The sequence below is a fragment of the Topomyia yanbarensis genome, chromosome 3 (assembly GCF_030247195.1).
Source record: "Topomyia yanbarensis strain Yona2022 chromosome 3, ASM3024719v1, whole genome shotgun sequence".
Classification (NCBI taxonomy): Eukaryota; Metazoa; Arthropoda; class Insecta; order Diptera; family Culicidae; genus Topomyia; species Topomyia yanbarensis.
In genome coordinates, this window is record NC_080672.1 from 23,703,383 (window position 1) to 23,724,368 (window position 20,986).

The 20,986-nt window shown below is 40.1% G+C and overlaps 1 protein-coding gene across 1 annotated transcript in view; it reads right to left on the bottom strand.

The window, feature by feature from the left end:
- LOC131693813 (serine/threonine-protein kinase ULK2) overlaps positions 1–20,459 on the bottom strand; it is a 112,919-nt gene extending 92,460 nt beyond the window's left edge. Inside the window, exon 1 of the mRNA XM_058981957.1 lies at positions 19,428–20,459. Coding sequence (XP_058837940.1) covers positions 19,428–19,517 — 90 coding nt within the window. The 5' untranslated portion in view covers positions 19,518–20,459. The remainder of the gene's footprint in view (positions 1–19,427) is intronic.
- Positions 20,460–20,986: the final 527 nt, after the last annotated feature.

Genomic DNA, 20,986 nt, shown 5'->3' on the forward strand with positions numbered 1-20,986 from the left:
AAACTCATCCACTTTTGGACTTGGTAAAAATGATCGGGTTACTTCAATCGGTTCTCGGGAATCCGGGTTTCCGGAAGCAGGTTCCAGTGCTGAGGTACAATTTGCGAACTTCAATGGAATACTAGCAATATGGGTATTAAAATTCTTGGAATTGCATCAGTAGGCTGTATCTCGTGGTTTTGGAACCATTTGGTGATTTGACCCCGGAACGGACATTCCGGAGCAGGTTCCCGTGGGGCCGTGAGTGGCCATTCCATTCCAATTCCATTTTTCAAATTGCCATAGGGTCCCATATCAATAAAAAACCGACTTCCGAGACAATTTGAAGAGTTTTGATACTCATATTGATAGGACATTATTAAAACTAAATCATATCCTAGTACTGGAACATTACTCCGGAAAATCCGGATTACCAAAAACCAGATTCATTATTCCGGTTCTACTGTACATAATCAAAAAGTAGACTAATTCCCGAATCCAAAACATCTAAAAGTGTCCAAATCGGTTAAAGGAAGCCATAGTTATGAGCATTTCAATTTGTAGGTACCCGGGTACCCTCGTTGGCCTGTTAAAGGTGTTTTTTTTGTTGGACACATAACTGTTAACTCTGGATTCTAATATCTCGCCTAGCGTTTCTGTGCTATGGACTCTGGACTGTAGACTGTGGTCTCTGAGCTATGGGCTCTGGGTCTTGATTCTGGACTTTGGACTCTGAACTGTGGACTCTGGACTCTAAACTCTGGACTATTCACTCTGCACTCGGGACTCCGCACTGCTCGTGACTCTAGGTTCTGGTCGCTGGGCTATGGAATCTAAATTCTGGATTATTTAATCTGAACTCTGGAATCTTGATTCTGAGCTTTGGAACCTGGACTCTAAACTCTGGTCTCACTATTTTGGGTTGGGGGATCTGGTCTTTAGGTTCTGGGTTATGTGCTGAGGACTCTGAACTCAGCATTTTGGGATAAGAACTCTAGACTCTGCTTTCTGGTCTCTGGGTTCCGGACTATAGGTTTTAGACTCAGGGCTCTGACATCTGAACTCTGAACTCTGGATTCTGGACTATGAGCTCTGTCTTCGGAGCTCTAGGTTCTAATGGTTGCGCTATGCACTCTGGACTCTACATTCTCGACATTGAACTTTGGATTCTGGACTCTAGACTCGCCTCAGTATTTTGGGTTAAGGACTCGCGACTCTGGATTATGGTCTCTCTTCTTGGGACTCTGGACTTAGGGCTATGGAATCTGGAGTCTGTGTTCTCTCCTCGAGATTATGGATTCTGGTCTCTGGGCTATGGACCCTGGAGAAAAATACACTGAAAAAAAATCATTTTGGATAAGAAAGTTTTTTTCAAATAACTTTTTTCCTTGAAAGTGCCTAACTTGAATTTTTGACGGTAGGTAGGAAACACAACTACCTATCTTGGAACAATATTTCATCCAAATCAAAGATGGAGTTTTATTGTAAATCGACTTTTAAAATCGATTTTTTCCAGTGTAGAAGTCGATCAAGAATTTTTCAATATTTTTATTGAAAATTTTACTAATTTTGTGAAAATCACGTCGTCACGTTGTCATTTTTAGACTATAGCCATTTGAAAAAAAAATGGTAAAAAAAGTTTGACCCTTTTCAAAAGACAGTTCAGATCAATTTTGGAAAAACAAAGTATGCAAAGTGGCTTTTTGTGACAGTCTTCATGTACAACTCTGAATACGATTAAACGCAAAATTCGTCCTATATAACCGAGTAGTCATTAGCATATTCGGGTGGGATTTTAAATGTTCGCACGAGTTGTCATCCTGATGTTTAATTTTGAGTGTACGGCTTAGTTAAGGGAAGAAGATCCCTGATCTCACTGGAATCTTCTACTATAACACCCTGAGACTTGTTGTCATGTGAATATTAGTTCCATATTTTAGAATGGGAGCTCCCTGATGGGAATGATTCATGATCGCGCTAACGCAGGCGTTTGTATGCTGGCGCATAAGACCGCGTTTATGAATTCGTAAGTGCTACCACAATAACTTAATCGCTGAGATGTTTATGTGAATTCAAGATCCTGGACATAGATATGCGTGAATGATCGCGATTGTGACCAGGTTTGTTTGCGATTGTGACCACGTGGCAAAAGAATCGAGCGTTTCTACGTTAATGCGCGCGTTCTTTTTATCAGGTGAACGCTTGTATATCGCGTGTAATAGCGTGTCTGTAATTTCGCGTATACTAATGCGTGTCTCTAACCGTGTGTTCTTTTGTATATTTCCGTATGCTTTTGATGAGTGTCGAGAGAGAAATAGCAAAGGAAGAAACAACACATTAATTAGACATTGATTCAGCACAGATGGACGTACGGCTCGTATACTATACTAGAAATAGTCAATAGATATTGTGACAATCGTGCATAGAACATAAATATGACGAAATGAAAGGTGAGAAAAGCATGTATGTTTTTGCTTTGCACACAAAAAAGAATATTGGTATTCCGGACACCATTCAAATATTAGAAGCACTAACTAATGGCTGAACTTTGGTGTGGGCTGGTGAGAGAAGAAAAAAGCATGCAAGGACCAATATGCTTCCCGGCCTCCTCGATGCACCACTATCGAGACGTATTGAAATCATAATCTAAAAGCAACTTTTTTTGCAGGACAATGTTAAAAGCTATCGTTGTGTTCAATAGAATAGGAATGGCTATTGTTCTAATTGACAGTGTAAATGGAAATTTATGAATAAACTAGTATTAATTGTTAATAATTCATGCACTAAGTTTATACAAACTCATACATGTAAATTTTCTTGAAGATGTTTACAATACCGTCAATCCAAACGGCCAAGAGGGGGGCACAAATAGATTGAGGTGGAAGAATGGTACAAAAAGTTCATGAATGGCAGGTAATTTGTACGTGTGTCCAAAAGTAATAAATTTTCTACATTTACAGAACTCAGCTCACGTTATTTAAACGAATATCACTACAACACTTGATACCATCAACTCTCTGAAACCGATCGCTGTTTATTTACTGTTTGGCTACTGCAAGAAGCCTGGGCTTGTTCGGAACAGCGTTTATTCTGAATACGTTTTTCCTGATCCTTCTGAATTCACCCCCAGCGAATTTCTTTTGACAACTGTACAAGGGTGACGAAAATCTAGGATACTTTCTTCCAACGGCATTCCGTGCATGCGCATCTACATGCTTCTTGTTCGATTACCGAACGACGAATGAGGCACACAAATACATGCAAGACTTATTTCACTCCCCAATATTCGATTACGTTTCCTAGGCACTCTATACTTACTGCATTGAAATAGACTAAAATTTGTTTCTCTAAAGGATTTTCTAAAAATCTGTTTTTATGCTGTATTTAGAATCAAACAAACTTCGAAATTTAATACAAAATAGGTGAGCACTTTACCAGCTGATTGGTATAATCACGATGCAAGCGCGTTCAGTACAACGAAAAGTATTAACGTTAAAAACCTTACAGGCATGTTTTTTGCCGAGATTTTGAAAAAGGATGAAAGGTAACTCGTAGTTACGACAAAAAGCGACAATCAAGATGTGGTAGATCGAACTATCGCATCACTGCTTTTCTTTTCTTCTTAAAGCGGCATTTGATCACGTCGATCACTCTCTACTGTTAGGAAAGTTTAAGCAGCTTGGTGCGTCTCGAAGCAGCACTGAGTAGCGCAAGTCGTCAACCGATCATTTTTCGCAAAATTGACAAGCCATGAAAAGCTTCATCAACATATCTAAAGTCCCTTTAGGAAGCAATTTTGGGCCCTTGCTCTTTTTCTTGTACGTTCATGACGTTTGCTTTATCTAACCGCAATACTGCAAACTAATCTACGCTGACAACCCCAAAGAGGAATCAGAATATATTAGCTCAATTACCACGCTTCCCATGTTACTCGTACATTCGTGCTTTGCCTTGCAATTTCATCATATTCCCGATTGGAATGGAAAAGAAGGTGAAAGAAAAATGCAGGAAAATGGAAAATAACAACACAATACAATCACAACACAAAACAGTAAACAGCCTAGATTCTTCACTACGGAAAGAATAATGGACCCTACTGATAAAGCTCATAGCTCGTTACCACACTGGGTTGGGAATAACATATCCTTGAGTTTGAACCCCTGTACATAGATTCATCTATGCACGAAGAACCCGGAGATGCACTATTTCATTACTGGGCAGAAAAAATTTTGTTTGAACGCAAGTTTGCAAGGTAGTTCCTTGGTCAAATTGGTCAAATCTCATTTCAGGACAGTAGACCCCAGCACCAGCTCGACCCTCCAACAAAGAACTGTCAGTATAACAAACTACGCATTCTTTAGATTGTCGTTTCATACAGAACCGGTCAATTTCTTTTTCAACATTAGACTCCCGTTTCATCCTGGAGGCACCAACCCGTACCCAACAAGTCATTGGCAACGAAAGTCGATCGCAAAAGTTATTTTTCCACATCACGAGTAAGTTTATAAGTGCTAAAACGTTCACTTAGTCACCGAGGTATTGTCTTGTTCGCGAGATAGCGGCCGCAGGTGTGCGTGAATGATCGCGAAGGGCTACAGCGTTTATATGTTAACGTGTTTGTCGCGTCTGCTTGCGTGTACTTCGGGTGGATAAATTCGATTTTATATCCGTGTGACCATTCGCATATTCGCGTGTATTTTTGAATGATCGTGCGCGGATCGTGAATTTAACTGTTAATTTTTAGAGTATGGATCAAATGCTAGAAGAAAGTAAGTTTCCCCAATATCACTAGAGTTTCCGGTCATGTCGCCATAGAACGTATTGTCTAGTGGATACGAGCGATGTTTTTTGTGTTGCTATAAATGAAGACCTGAACCTACGCTACTAGGATCGAAGGAAGAGATCTCCACTTTATGATCGCGCGAGCGTAAGGTTCATGATTGAAACCGCATTGGTAAATTTATAAGTGATAAAATATTCACAATTGCTGGGGTGTTTGAATATTGACGAGAGCGCGGGCGTAAGTATGTGTGGATGATTATTATCACAAAGGCCACGAGCGTTTGTACATTCGAAATGAGAGAGATCGTGAGTGTATAGGAAAGAATATGCAATTCATTCTATTAGTGAGTGTTAGTCTGAGTCTAATTTAAGATATAGTAAAAAAGGTAAAATAACATACCAAAAAAAAGAGAAAAGCAAAGAGATTATGTAGAAGGTATAAATTGACCGATATTGTTTTTGGAATACAGCAGAAAAGAAATACAGTAGAAAAGCAAAGTAATAGAAGTACAACAAAAACAGACTAATGAAATAGAAGAAAAGAAGACATGTAACATGCAATCAAACTATTTGAAAATTGCATCCAATTATAATTTTGTCATACTATGTTGACCGGGAATGGATCCGTGTATGTCGGTAAATTAATCGTACCTTAATTTATCAAATCAGATCTTCTCGAATGAATCGAATAGAATGCTTAAATTGAATCTTAGGGAGAAAAAAATTCCACGCGAGTCAAAAAATTACCCATAATTTTATCAAATACGCGAGCTCTGCATCCATTCCCTGACCCAGCTGTCAGATACTCAGACAAATACATACATATATAGACAAAAGACTAGCAAATATCGATTGTACACTAGTACTCAAAACTACAGTTATTAGTACAGTACAGTAGTGGATTAGTGGTGCAGAGTATGGAAACACACAAAACATAAAAAGACCCATAATCTCTCTCGGTCCCCTCGATGCACCACTATCGAAGCGTAATGAAATAATCATCTTAAAGCATTTGTCTGTTAGAGGTTCTTTAGAAGCGATGCATGAAATATGTTTGATTATTTTCGCAATACCGTCTAACCCATCAACCTAAGGGTGAGATATGGTAGGTGGGTTGATACCAAATCATCCCCTAAAATTGATTTTTGTCTATTTTTAGTTCATATCAAGGCAGTGTAAAACCAATAACAGCAAAAAATAAATTTGGACAATATTCAATCCCAGTTACTGCAGTTTGCGCTAGTCGAATAGTGCCCACCAATTAAAGTGCAGATAATAACTGCCTTCAAAAAATCTATTTTAACGATATTTCTGGTAATCGTACATTCTACGGAAACAGTATTTTTCCGATCAGACAGCGCAAAATTCTAGTTAAATCGTTAAGTTCACCGGCCGTTATTTTTGAAACATGACCCTTATATTGTAACATTAGAAGTATTCTTCTTCAAAATTTAACTTACCGTAACTGATTGTCATAACCCAGGCGCTCCAAGCTCTTTCTATCGCTAACTTACTATTGAAAAGGAACGTGATTTCATATCACAGTGAAATAAGTTTCGAGTGAAAATAAGCTCTGCCTCTCATATCTACATTTTCTTGAAAGGACGGAAGAATAATATACAGAGAAAGAAGATTATATCCTTGAATTACTATTTCTAGCTATTACGAAGTTGGAGTTTACTTCCGGTGCCAACTTTTTCCTTCTCTTTATTGCCCACAGATATGAAAATTCTTTCATACTAATCCTCCCAGCTAGTGCGAAATGTCAAAGGTTGAAAGACTGGAAAGGAAAAAAAAGGTTTTCGGCGGAAATTATGGCAATGTTGATAAAAATACTTTCTAAAATCGATATGACTCATATTGAAAGGATCAAGGTAGATGTTATAAGAGTAAAGCGCAGTACAAAAGTAAAACAAAATCCTGGTGCTACATCCCGTTACGGAGCGGAACCTTTGATTTCGACACACTTCGCAGCCGATTCTGGATATAGTACATTGGTCGGAATTCGAACATACAACGATTTGCATATAAGAGAAGTGTCTACTCTCGGTACTTGTAGACCAGAATGTACATTACGACTCATGAAAAATCGTTTTACACTTGAATTTTAATTAATGAAATTATATGATTTCTATATGCAACCAACGTTCTCAAACATTTCGACGGATGACGTTCCGAAAGATTGCTTGTTTAAATTTTATCCGGCGGCAACTCGAAGGCAACAGCCTCGCATATTCAGAATCCAGGCAGACTGTAAACACAACAGCTTCAAAAACAGCGACTCTTCCAGTTTACATTTACAACCCCCGTCTGCCTCGATGCTTATCAGGAACGTAGCCTTTTGTTTACGTATAGATTTGCGGTTTCGCTTCCCCCATCATCAGTTTACGAAAAGTATATGAAACTTGAAACGTAGTATGTATTATACTCTATGGATGACTCGAGGTGACTAAGTCGCGCAAACAACACACGTTCGGACCTGTTTTGGGTCGGTGTTTGTTTGGCCGCCGACACCGACAGATACGCAAAATCGCGATCCTAAATCCGGCTAGAAAACTGATAAGCTCAATAGTTGGTGGCTTGGAAACTGGGTCATTATCTGTTATCAGATTTTGTTTCCGTCGAAGTTCCCATATTGCGTCAATACATATTCCTACAGTTGTAGCTATTTTAATTCTAACGCAAAAGGTGTTAAATACGAGGCATAGGGGAATTATGGTTAAAACTGGCACCTTAAGCTTAACACTTTTTCTGGAATACCACAAAACCAAAAAAATGCAAATTCTATGCAGTATTCAATTTTTCACAAGGCTCAATTTTGTGAGCGCTTCAAAAAAATTATTTCATTCAAAATTATTGGTTGAAAAACTTATGGAAAACAAAGTGACTTCTTCTAGGCACTACGGGTAAAACCGACACCCCACAGGGGCAAGATCGACACTACAGACACTCTATACACAGACTAGCGAAGTGTCAAAAATTGCAGCCAAACGGACTATCAAAAAGTGCAGCCAAACGAGCATGAAGGTTTTGAGAGGGGAAGTACAAGTGGAAGCCCATGCAAAGCTTATGTGAGCTTCCGTGATGCCAGTTTACATTCATGGTTGCTAGTTTTACTGTTTTTCTCTCCGCAAGTCTGTTATATAAAGTGTCGGTAATCGACACTCCCTATAATTTATTTAATCTCCACTTTTTTATTAAAAATGTGATACATGCGTGAGTAATAAAGTGTTAGTATGCGAGGTGCATATATGTGCTTGTTGTAGCTTCATCATTTAGATCGAGAGTTCGAGAGCGTAGTGTTACAAACAAGATAATTTTATGCTATAGGATTATTTCTTGGTATGGATATTTCCAAGTAATCCTTACGCACATCATTGCAACCTACAGTGTTAGTTTATTTCTTAAGAGAAGATTTGCAAGCGTTCTACATCCTGCTAATAGAATTCATTCACTTATAAGTGACAGACATTTCTTAGTTAAACTACCTTATTCAGACTTTTATTTTTTGGAACTCTGATTATCAAATATCTACCAAGGTATACAAAAGATCATTGTCTCACTGTGATAAAGTTCATCTATGGCAAACCAAGAGAACACTAGAAATTCAGTTTGATTAGCTTTTTGCAGAAATAGCAAAGGGTCGATAGCTTCTGATAAGCAAAAACTCAAATTTTTGATTTTTAAAGAGACTTACAAGAAATAAACACAATAAACGTATTTATGTGTACTTCTTCTATAACTATAGCGTGCTAATAGTGTAATTGAGGTGCCTTTTGTAATGAATCGCAAATATACACAACCATTCGATCATTTAAAAAAAAAAACAAAAAATATTGAATACCTCAAACTCGCCTTCATTGCACTCAGTTGATCATAGGAAAGGCCGGTAATAATAGGTAAGGGATTGTCGTATAGGTTGGGACGCTGTATAGGTTGGTACAGCTCGATATTTTCATTCCTATGCAGTGTTGCCATCTGTTATTTTTAGCACATACTAGACTCGATCGTAGCTAACTTTTTATACCAAGTTGAAGTCATAGTTCATTATTGTCATAGCTGCACTAAGCAGTGTCAAAAAACGGGCGAAAAATCTTTTGTTGTGCTGATTTTTGCGCCATCTTAAATTGAATCTTTTTCATCGAAATTTCAACATAAATAATTTTAAAGTGTTAAGAAGTAACTAAAATGTTATTACCGATCAGGGTTTTGCGTTTGCTTCATTGGATTTTTTTCTTCGAAAAATTGGTTGGGACAAGCGTGTCGTATAGGTTGGGACAATTACGCATGCGTACAAGATTGCGTACAAGTTTTACATGTAAAACTGTGCGTCAAATTAACTTTGTCAAATGAAAGTAAATAAGTCTTTCAGTTACTTATTCATATTCTAAAATACCAATTAAGAAATAAATATTAACCAAAAAATAAATATAATGCATTAAAGTTTAAATTGCAATTAATTATCTAAATTGTTTGAAGTGTCCTAACCTATACGACACTTTTTTGGCCATTTTGCCGTCATGTAGAAAATTGATCCTGAGTCTTATTTAAAATTGAAAATAAACATCTTCCATTCGCAGACATTAAGCCACATAATATATCTACAAAATAGTATACTACAAACTAATAAATATTGTCATGTAAACAAGATATCAGCCTCTAAATAAACCCGTCCCAACCTAGACTACATTCCCTTACTGAAAGAAGTGGTGATTTGAAAAATTTTTAGTCGGTGAAAACCTTAAAATCTACCAACAACCCGATCAGAATGAAATAACAAGATTATAACAAAATGCATTTTTCGTAACATATTGTGTTATAAATTTGGTCTCGTTAGTAGTTAAACAACAGAAAATTATAATAAGTAACAACGGGAGATATAATTTTGAAATTTTCTTGTTATGTGTTTCTGATCGGGAAAACCTAACATCCAGACGAGTATGAACGCTGCTGTAGTATTTTTTGTTTATTTTTATGACATTCGACAACTACGTAAATGCAATTTGTATTCAAATGCGCTACATAATCGCACCAATAATAAAGTGTCAAGATTAAACGAATAGAAATTTGATTGCTAGGGAAAGTTGTGGGGTGTCGGTTTTACCCACAATTCCCCTATGTGTTTTCGGTCAAAAGTTCGACGACAGGTTGTTTTCTTTCTTTCTTCCGACAAAGAATGACTCGTAGAAAACGTGGTGTATCGGGTGATTCATATTTTCGCCATAGTATTTGCAATTTGGAGAGAAATAAATAGATCGATCGTGAACCGACAAATGGGCCTATATAACAAATGTACACAAACAGAGATTTGAGTAATATTTTAAAGAGGAGTAAAAATACCATAATAAATATAAAAACTCATTTATAAATATTTCACACTTCATAAAAATCAATAAAAAACAAAACGGCGGATCTGACTTTCAACTGTAAACAAGCCGCCAGGCGGATTACGCCTCTGCATTTCTAAGGTAGTGTGTACGGGCGAAATTGACAGCATCATTACTTACAAAGCCCGTAAACAAAAACCAACTGCTTGATACGCCCGGGGGGAATAACAAATTTTCCCCTCCGGCGAGCACGGCGAAACCCACATTTGGTTTTTGTTTTCTGGCAACACTGCAGGGCGAAATTGTGAGTGGTAAAAATAAGAGGGCGACTCAAAAATGGCCTAATCAACATTTCATAACAACACTCGGCGAAATATATATTTTTCAATTTTATCAACGAAAACGTTATTATACAAAATATTTTAGTAATGCTTCCGAAAACTAGTATTGTTTTGAAGTCTTTCACTACATTTGAATGCGTAGTATGCAAACACTGTTAAAATACGATTAAAGTTTTCTGAAGCGAATTTTCAAAGCTATTTTTCTCGATTCGATATCATTGCGTCTTCGGCCCTCTGGTCGGTTCATGATCGAGATATTGTTTTGTAGTAACGCTCTCATGTTTCCGGTAGCTCAAACTAGAACGTAAAAGTTGTTTGCTCCAGCAGTTGTTTACGTCTACCCATCGTGCGCTCAATATAATTCAGTGCAGTAGGTTGATATACCGCTAGATGGCGTCTTTACAGCACTCTTTATAGTGCCTCTTAGTTGTATCTTTAATTGAGTTGCGAAAATGTTTTCCGTTTTTTTAACTTTTTATTTATTTGAACTCAAAAATAGTCTTTGATCTAGAAAACTTCCAACGATTCAATACAGTTGATCCTGTTTTAAAATATTCTACTGGAAAATTTCATCGTTTTAGAACGCGGATAACTACAAAAGTACTGAACAAAATAATTGCCTGTTAGCGCAATCTGATCGGAAATATGCGCAATAATTTGAATATTTTATAAACAATAAAAAATTAAAAAAAAATGTATTGTGTGAAAACATGCGCCACGATTCGACCGGCGAGCGAGCATAGGATTGCGTTAATTAGTTAATACCGTCTCATTTAACGTCCATGAACGGTGGTTAATAAGAAATAACCTGTATAAAAATATTCATTTCGTACTTTGCTGTCCTGCTGTGCTGATTTCAATAATAACATCGGATTGGATCAAGCCGTTTCCTGGGACACCAGCTCGAATTAGCATCTACTGGTTCTCGAACCACGAATGTATCGTTTCTTTTTAGGACCACCAATACAGTAAATAAAGAAAACTATTACGAATCTCACAATCTCTCGAGGGTTGCAGGTTCGAATCTTGCCTATGGGGGAATTTTTTTTTCAAATAATTACTTTCACTTAAAACCACCAAAAAGTCTTAAATAAGGTGTTGGCACCAAAAACCAAAAAAAAATGAATTATGACTTCATACTGCTTCGAACGCGTCCCCGTTGCATCGTTGCAATCTGGCCTGCATCAGAATATCCGCACGCTTCCGTCATGTTGACTTACTAGTTGATGAAAAACGACCAGTCCTTTGGATTTCCCGAGCAAGTATGCAGCCCTTTGGAAATCGGTCTTTCGTAGTAAGGTAGTTCATCTAACGGAGTTGCGCTCTGACCCAGTTATCCTCGTTGCTTCCACGTAGTACCGACTCTTGGCATTAGTAGCGCCCCGAAACCTGATAAGAAACGAACTGCTGTTGCCGGCAACGATTGAGCACCGGACTTCTGCAGTAGATGTCCTTTAGATTACCTCGAAAAGGGTTGCGGTACGAATTCTGCCCTCAGTATCGGAAATCCTGGGAATGGCGTTGGGACCAGCTTCAATTTATCGGCTATGAGTTTTGGCTGAGATAAATCTCCCGGTCTCGATCTTAATACTCCGATACTGTTTGCACTGCACGTACCTGCAATAACCGGATTGTTTGGCAGAAGACTACGAAACAGAGAAACTTAAGTATTTGTTGGGGTATAATTGACATGTTTCAGTTCATTCGGTCTCGGTCTCAGAAGCTCGACCTCTAACGAAGAATACATACCTTCTTGGGGAAATACCTTCTAATGCCCCATCCTAAACGGTTTGCTCGCTAGGTGGTAGCTTACGGTATTCCTGTCTAGCGCCTGTTCCGAATGTCGCTGTATTCTTCGTTTACGGCCCCAGTTACTGCATCCGTGAGTCTCATCATAGTCTAGATCATAGCCTCGTACTTCTAACTTCGCAATTGCTTCACTTTGCTATGCGTCGTCCGAATTTGTCAACTCCATCTGCTCACGTAGCCGTTTCTTCCAGAGCCTCCGTTTCGGCTTACAGCTTCATTGCTCTCGTTTCTCATGTTTCAACTCCAGACGTTTGAGGACTTGCTTCTTCGGCTTCCAGCTTTTCCATCTGCAGTTGAATCAATCTCACTCTGGTATTGGCAGCGGTCTTCATAGCATTTGTTCTGGAACTTGTACCACTCTTGGGCCTTTCCGCTGGTATCGTTAATGATGGCCGTTGATGGGACATGTAAAAGCTCGGTGGGGCTCTGCGAACTGTAGTGTCAGACCGAGTAACTGTAGTGCCACAACGACTCGCAATGGCAGGAGCTTACCACTCTGTTTATATCTGCTATGACACACACACACACACCTGGCAGTGGGTTTTCTGGCTCCGTGTGCTTGGCATCTTGAATAATCTTTAGATTTGCTGAGGTAATTTTCGGGGCCTTTTGAGCAATACACCGTTGTTTTGGTTGATACGATAAAAGCAACATGTATATTGACTGTTTTAATTGTTTTGCTTTTTATTATACCAGTCAACTTACATTGGTCATCCTAATTCGTTTTTTTTTCTAAAATAATATAAAATCATGAGATCCTGAAACAAGTATGCCTCATCAAATCCGGTTAGATGCGTCACAATATCCCAGATATTACGACGGGCCATTCTTTAGGACCGTATGACCTGGGACGTTATGACACAGTTCTCATGCGTCACAATGTCCGAAACTATGAGTGAGTCATTGAATCCTGGACGCAGTGACTCTGCGTCATAACATCCATATAATCCCGGATATTACGACACAGTACGAATTTTAGACGTTGTGACACTTAGCCGAATTTAAGACGTACATTTATTTTCGGACCTTATGTTCTGGGCGATATGATGTACATTATTTTGGGACTATATGACCTAGAATACTATAACACAGTTTTATGCGTCACAATATACGAAACTACAAATGCGCGTCAGTGTCGTTTGCAACATAAGATCCGAAATCGAATGTGCGTCATAACTTCTAGGACATTATGACGCTCAAGGGGTGCGTTATGATATTCGAAAATAAATGTGCGTCGTAAAGTCCGGGACGAAATGATGCACCACCCTTATCGAGGTATAACGACCGTCAATACCACCAATAAGGTACTCTCGTGTTTTACTTAGCAAACTACGCTTCTTTGACTGAATCATTTGTCGACGAATACCAAAGCGAATTTCGAGAAGAACGATTAACGACAGATCGAATGGTTACCCTGCGACAAATTCTGGATAAATTCCGCGAATACAATTTGCCGACTAATCATCTCTTTGTGAATTTCAAGTGTAAGTAGGGGTTTGCCCACTACTCGGGTTCTTATTTGCCCGGCGTACCCTTCTTTTCAGGGCGGCCTAGGTGCCTCTACAGAATTTCGGATTTTCGTAACAACAAAAAAAGGTAAACAAAACAAATAAATTTAATTCTACCGTGTTTATTTCCTCCAACTCTCTCCACTGCTGCTGCTGCTGATCTGCTACTGCTGGGCGGAAAGGCGGGTGGTCTCGTCCGACCGGCCGGGAAAGCAACGGTCGAGTTCTCCCGATTTGGGTTGACTGCTCCGGCAGCGGTCCTTGACAATTAGCTAGGGAGGTGAGCTTAGCTCCTTTGTTGGAACCTCCCTAGCGACGATGGCAAATAATCGCCGGATCTACTCGTTCCCCGCGAGAGATCCCAGAAGTCACCGCAGTGTACTTCCCAGGGAGCACTTTTGGCCACCCTGCTTCGCTCTCCTTGACGTTTAGCTGTGAAGGAGAGCTAGGCTCGTTCGGCTGATCCGGAAGCGGAAAGGCGTCTTCTGGGTCCTTTAAGGTTAGCCGGGGAAGCGAGTGGCTCCTTAACGATTAGCTTCCCTAATCGGCGATCCGACACCAGACCAGAGTTCTCGAACCACGAGCCGGTACTTTTGTGGGAATTTACTTCCGCACACACGCGTTATTTGGCGGGTTGGACTTTCCAACAACTAACCGCTCACTACCGAAAACAAACCGAACTGCAACGTGGTCCGAAACTAACTTTTTCACGATGGCCGCCTTCTGCACGACCAAAACAAAACGGCACACTGCCTCGATGCCTAGCTGTCATCTCCCTTGCAGCATAACCAGCAACCAATTCAACAGCAAGAGGAGAGCGGTAACCTACCTAAGCCCTATGTTATTTATACAGAAATATGAAACAAAATTTACACTTATCTAGACCAACAAAATCGTTCACAAAAGCTAAAACAAATAAAATTTACGAGAAAAAGTGAACGATCGTAAGGAACAGCGGTGAGCATTATGTTACATAAACAATGCACTCTACGGAAAGAGTGCGTACAAATAGGTATATTTCCACCCAGTGCTAAATTGTTACCCTGACGGGTTACACAAGGTGGCGTACGATTTAATGAAACGAAACGAATGGCCAATAATTTTTGAGCATGGCTTACCGTCAACTAAGCTGATTCATATGAAGCTCGATGGGTCAACATCAAACATCAAAATAGTCGAAGAGTAATTCGACTCGATAGCGCCATACATGGGGAACGTGCCATTTGAGCCAGACGCTACTGATTCCTGATTCTAATCTTTTGTTCAGCTAGCTATACGAAGATCTGATGTGCAAAGAGACGGGAATTCACATGGTTCTTGGCTTCACGGAAAACGTTGGACACAGATCAGTAGCAGAGCAATCCGAATCGAACAGACGCGCTTTATCTGAATTGCTAATACATCCAATTGCTCTGTATGGCCATGAGGAATGGCCGTTGAATCAATCAGACTATCGTTTGAGAAAAGAATTCGGCGTGCAATACTTGACGACCTACTAGAAAATGGAACATGGTGCAGAAACATGAATCAAGAGCTATATCAACTATAAATACACGCTGACATCGAAAGAACGATAAAACAAGGCAGACCACAGTGGGTTGGCGCGTATGCCGAAAGAGAGACCAACTAGAGTTATGCTCAGTAGAGAAGCTAGAAGAGGTTGTCGACTTCGGGTACACCCTGCATATGCTGGCTGATTCATTGTCAATCCTAGAAAGTTCGGACACCAGTTAGTTGCTTTGCATACCCATGGGGTTACATACCCATTTTATTTTCAAATATTCGAAATTTTTTTATTACTTTTTCTGAAAGTACAACTCCTTGAGAATATTTTCCCATGTTTTTATAGAGATCCGAGAAATAGATCGAAGGTTACAGCGCTTCCAAGCACGCTTCGTCTACCAAGAGCAGTAGTAACTTGAAATTTTGAACTCGATTATCTCGAAATGTGGCTTTTCCAAAAATGGTTTTTCCGTGATCACGATTGCCAAAAAACCACTCAATCGATTTTCTTCAATTTTTTTCAACTGAGCGTAATTAATTTTTCTCGTACCTTAACAATTCCTTTTTTATGCATAAATTTTTGTTTTGTAGATGAGAATTTTTTAAATACAATTCTTAGAGATTAAAACAGCGATTTTTTAGGATAAACGTTCCCGAATGCAGGAAAAAATATTATTTATTCAACCAATCGTTAAGGTGTGAGAAATACTCATATAGTAAAGGATGTTTTTTAGTTTTGGAATTTTAGTTAATCAATTGGTCTTCAATCGTGACCAAGCCTCTTAAATAAAAAGGTATTCAATACCATCTTCAACGGTAAGTAGCAGATAGTAGTACGAGGTGTTTGCTCCAAATCTTCCGCCGTTGCTTTATGAGCGTAACCGTTTATCTGGTACTCTGCTATCTGCCATCGAACGATTCGATCTAAAGCTGGACCGACTTATAGCCATTGGATAGCTGCCAGGAAAGTTTCCTTCATCTTGAACCGTTTGCCAAAGCGTTTCGTTGTCGTTTGCAATCTCTCGAGCGCACTGCTCTTCAATAGGCTCCGGTACTTCGTATGTAGTAATTCCCGCCTCACCGAGGGCGTACTGTTCCTGCATTATGTCATGTAACTCCTAATTGGTTATTGGTTTGACAATATACACGTTCAAGGACGTTTCAGCCGCTGTCTGCTGTTTTTCTGGCCCATAAGCCGTCCAACCCAGCCTCGATCGCACGGCAATTGGTTCACCTTATCGACCAGTCCGTGAGTCCATCGGCGCAGAGATGAAAATTTTTCAGACCGATCACAACCGTGGGCTGCTCATCAGAATGGTCAGACATACATTATCACCTGCCAGATGTGAGTATTGCTTAGGCACCTCCGAAAATTGCACGTCTTGATGCGGCAGCACGAACTTAGAGACTATGTGTACGTTCTCCAAACGAAACTTCTCTATTGACCCATGCGATGACAGCATAGAACTGACACGACGCGAACCAATTTCGTACCGTTTGATGCCTCTCGTCCAGGATACGATCACGCCCTCCGACTCACCCCTGGCTCTCAACTTATTTGCGACAGCTTCATCAATGAGAGTACTAGACGACCAAGGCTATCTTGGCCTTGCTCCCAAAGTGCATGGTGATTGCAACCATACGGAATATCGCTGTACGGGTTTCGCTTTTGTGTGTGTGTGTTGCAATCGACTTTCTGTAGTTGAGCGGATCCTTCCACGCGATGTAACAGAGGTTGGTGGTTTCCTTGGCAATTTCCTGTCGAGCAGCGTATCTTGGTATTGTTCCGTGATTATTTAGGCAAAGCGTATGCAGCTTTAACCTATCGACCGCTTTCAACCGCTCCGGAAGTGTCATTCTCCTGAATTCATCGCAGTTCCTGACCAAATGATCGGTTTGTTTGACCCAGCAAGCACTGCTACTTTTGCCGCCAGAGCCTCCGTACTTCGATAACGATTCGTGCAGCTGGACAAATTCATTCTTCTTAGCCCTTCCGACGGTTTGTCGTGCTGGTTCCCGAAGCGTTGAAGTTGAAAATTCCACTATTTTGATGTGAAACATCTTTCCAGTATCCAGGTGTTGACGAAATCGAAGATGTGTCCTTCTTGCAGTGTGTATTGGGCTAAACTAGTTCTCGCATCTTTTTTCTTCGCATCATTCTTGCTCTTCAATGTTCAAAATAACAACCACATCCCCTACGTTGAGTTGATTTCGGAATTAGAAAAATTGGACACACGTCGTAAATTGCTTCCGTCTTCCTATAAAACCGTCTAAACGGTCAGATCGTGCTCTTACACCGAATAACATAGTCATTTATGACGGCAACGAATCGAAGGACATAGTAGTACGACATTACTATGAAGAACACAAGCACGCAATACTGTGTAACCTAAAACCTGATATACCGCTCGAATATCGCATCACAGCAAACGAAGTGCTCTCCATCGACGTGTTTCGCACGCATATCCTAGCCCTTGACCTGAAACACAAAGGAGGTCTACAATCCGTAAATGCTGTAAGCAACACAGTATCTATTGGGATCGCTGGATAAAACCGCTACATCCGAGTAGAAGATACGAAACATCTGATAGAACTTACCGGTGCTCTACAAGAATCTGACCGCTCGGCTATATTATTTGGTAATATTGCGAACGTATCTGCCAGTTATTCGTGTAACCGGCTGCAACTGCATATGTCATTCCTTGCTAATCAACTGATTCCAGAAGATCTCAACAGACGTTGGCTTTAGGACTCCCTTTCCCAAGAACCTGGATCACTATTATCTTTGTGGACGCTAACGAGACGGCGTATGATGTGCTGGGTTATCTACGACTCGAGACGAACAATTGTGGGAAAGTGGTACCATCATTGGGGTTAGCCTCTGGACTTCATCCAAACTGTTGGAAGCAGCTGGTCTCAGCAACAACTGATGGAGCCAACTAAGGAGCGAATAAGAACAGTTTCCCGTAATTTAGCACAGCAGCTGCGATTTAGTTCATTCATCCAATCATTTACTTTCACCAGGTTGGACTACTTCGAGTCGTAGATGGACAGAAACAGCGTTAAGCGCTTTGTGATCCTCTTTACGTATTTTACTACCAGAGCCATCCATCCATTTGGAAGTAGTACACTCGCTGAGTACGAAGTCTTACATCATTGCTGTTTAAAGCGTTATCTCCCGCCGCGGGATGCCACGAGCAGTTTAGTCCGATAACGCCACCTTCTCCCAGGTTACTAGCAACGACTGAAAACGCACCATAAGACGGTGGCAGAGAAGTTTACTAGTGCACAAATGACGTGGAAGGTCATTCCACCTACTTCTCCACACTCAAGCGGAGAATGGAAAAGCTCGTCCGCTAATGCAATGTTTAGATCGGGATGGTGTTGGATGGACTCCGAAAACCCGACAATATACATGAAACGATCCTGTTCCAAATCGAAGCTAATGAGTTTGCACCAAACGCTTCTGGCTGGGAAACTCATCCAATTTCAAGTTCCTACGAACGGACCCGGTATATAATCGTTCAACACTGAGAAGCAGCTGGAAGTTGGCGTGATTCATCGCAGGCAGATTCCTGCACTGATGTAGATGTAGTTGGTTTCAGGAGTTCAGGATCTGAAAATCGGCGATCTGGTCTTGGTGGATGGACAGGCGGTAAACAACTAGTGGGCTCTGGTACGGATCGAAGCAATGTTTCCTGGATAATACGGTAGGATGCAGCAGGTACCGATGCGAACTACAACTGCCCAGATAACAGTATCTAACTGTAAAAAGTAAATTAATACATAGTTTGTGCATGGACATCTCCACTGTCACCTAAGTTACAGATTTTCATAGAGCCCAGAGGACTCTGTAAAGTAAGTGCTGATGTGATCACGCTTAAGGAACTTAACGTTAAACCAACCATTTTAGGCTCGAGTGGTGGCCAGAAAAGATTCCGTCACTGATGGAACGTCAAATTCCGGACGGAACAATCTACCAAAGCAACAGATTATTGGGACCAATTATTAAGATAGTTGTATTAGTCCTATAATTATCCTATAAACCAAGACTCGGTTGCGAGGTTTGTCCCAATAAAAACCGATTCTACTTTCGAAGCATTGACACTAGACTTCCTCGCTCATTAAGATCAACTCCTGAAATTACATAGCTTGTTAGCAGTTATTATTGATCTTACCTCCCGATGGCGACCCTTGAAGACAACAGCAAATGCTCCATGGCCTATCAGATCCTTGCTGTTGTACTCGAAGTTCCCAACCACCTCCATAATGACAGACACACTCTTCAGAATCTATACACGAAACTTTAGTTTTTTTTCCGATAATACACTTTCTACACTTTTTGCTGGTATATTTTTTAGCTTACAATATTTACACCTCTAATTTCGCTACACTACATAATGAGCACAAATTTTTTCCGCATCAAACCCTCTACTGCAGAATTGCTAACGACGTAAAACTTTTTTTTCCGCAAAATTGCCTCAATTCGCTTTATCAATGCAATCTAGCAAATTTTCTTGCCTTTTTTCCAACTGCAAAACTTTTTCTTTTGCACAAAACAAACAAAAAATTGGCAAATAAAAAATAAATTCGTGCAAACACTGTCACTATCTTCCACTCTTTTTTCTTACAACTTGAACGCTATTTCGCTCTATTTTCTGCAAACACAAGAACTAGCTACCACTCTTGGGAAAACTTCCGTGGTGACATATTATCTGTTCCAGATTTTGGGCAGATTCTCGTTTTTTCCTCTTACGACACTCTGCCTGCTAGAGTAGGTATACTATGCAAGAATCGACGGCCAGGGCGAATCAATAAACCTTATTCATCGCTTTCCCGTGTACCGCTCGTGCTTAATGGGGGAAAAAGGGAAAAGCGAATTTCCTCACTCACACGCAAAAGTCGACGGGGTTCTTCACAAGACGCAAAATTTTTCACCACGCGAGGAAACTATCGCGACGGGAACGGCGAATTTCGATGGATCTCGTGTAAGCAGGTTTCAGATCGTTCCAGAGGAAAATATTAATGGCAGTAGCAGCAGCGCAGCAGCACAATTGAACAACAAAGATGATGGCACAGAAGAGTACTTTTCCGATTCCACCATCGAGGAAATGCTAATCACTATTATTTTTTCTTCTGCTGCTCTCTCTTGCTCGCGCACTTCTGACGGTTCCCGTTCGCAGGCCAAAAAGTATCACACTCTGCGCCCGTCTCTCACTATCCCTTTGTCTACCTGGTACACAAGAGTCGATGTCAATTTGTCAATATTTTTGCTTCTTTCTTTTGTCCGCAAGCGAGGAAGCAAAACAAAGGTAATGTTTGACAGCGCTGTCACTAGTGCGTGGGGGATAGGATATTGCAGACAGGGGGTTTTATTATTTTACTATACACTCAAAAAAATGTAAACGTTATGCCTATTGATTTCACACATAGATTTTTGCAATTAGCGGAGGCAAATAAACACTATTTGTTGGCACATAAACCTAATGTGTGTATTTTCAAGACATATTAATCTTACATTCAAAATTCATAATTATAAGGCTCATAAAATCCGATTCTATAACAATACGCACATATAACTTATGTGTGCGCCTACATAGTTTATACAGTTGACACATAGAAGGTATGTGTGCGCGTGATAACATAAGCATTTCTTCTTCATATGGATTTGAAGTGGTTTGAAGCAAATAGAATTAACGTTTGGATTTTTTTCAGTTTAGATATGGCGAGTTGAAGA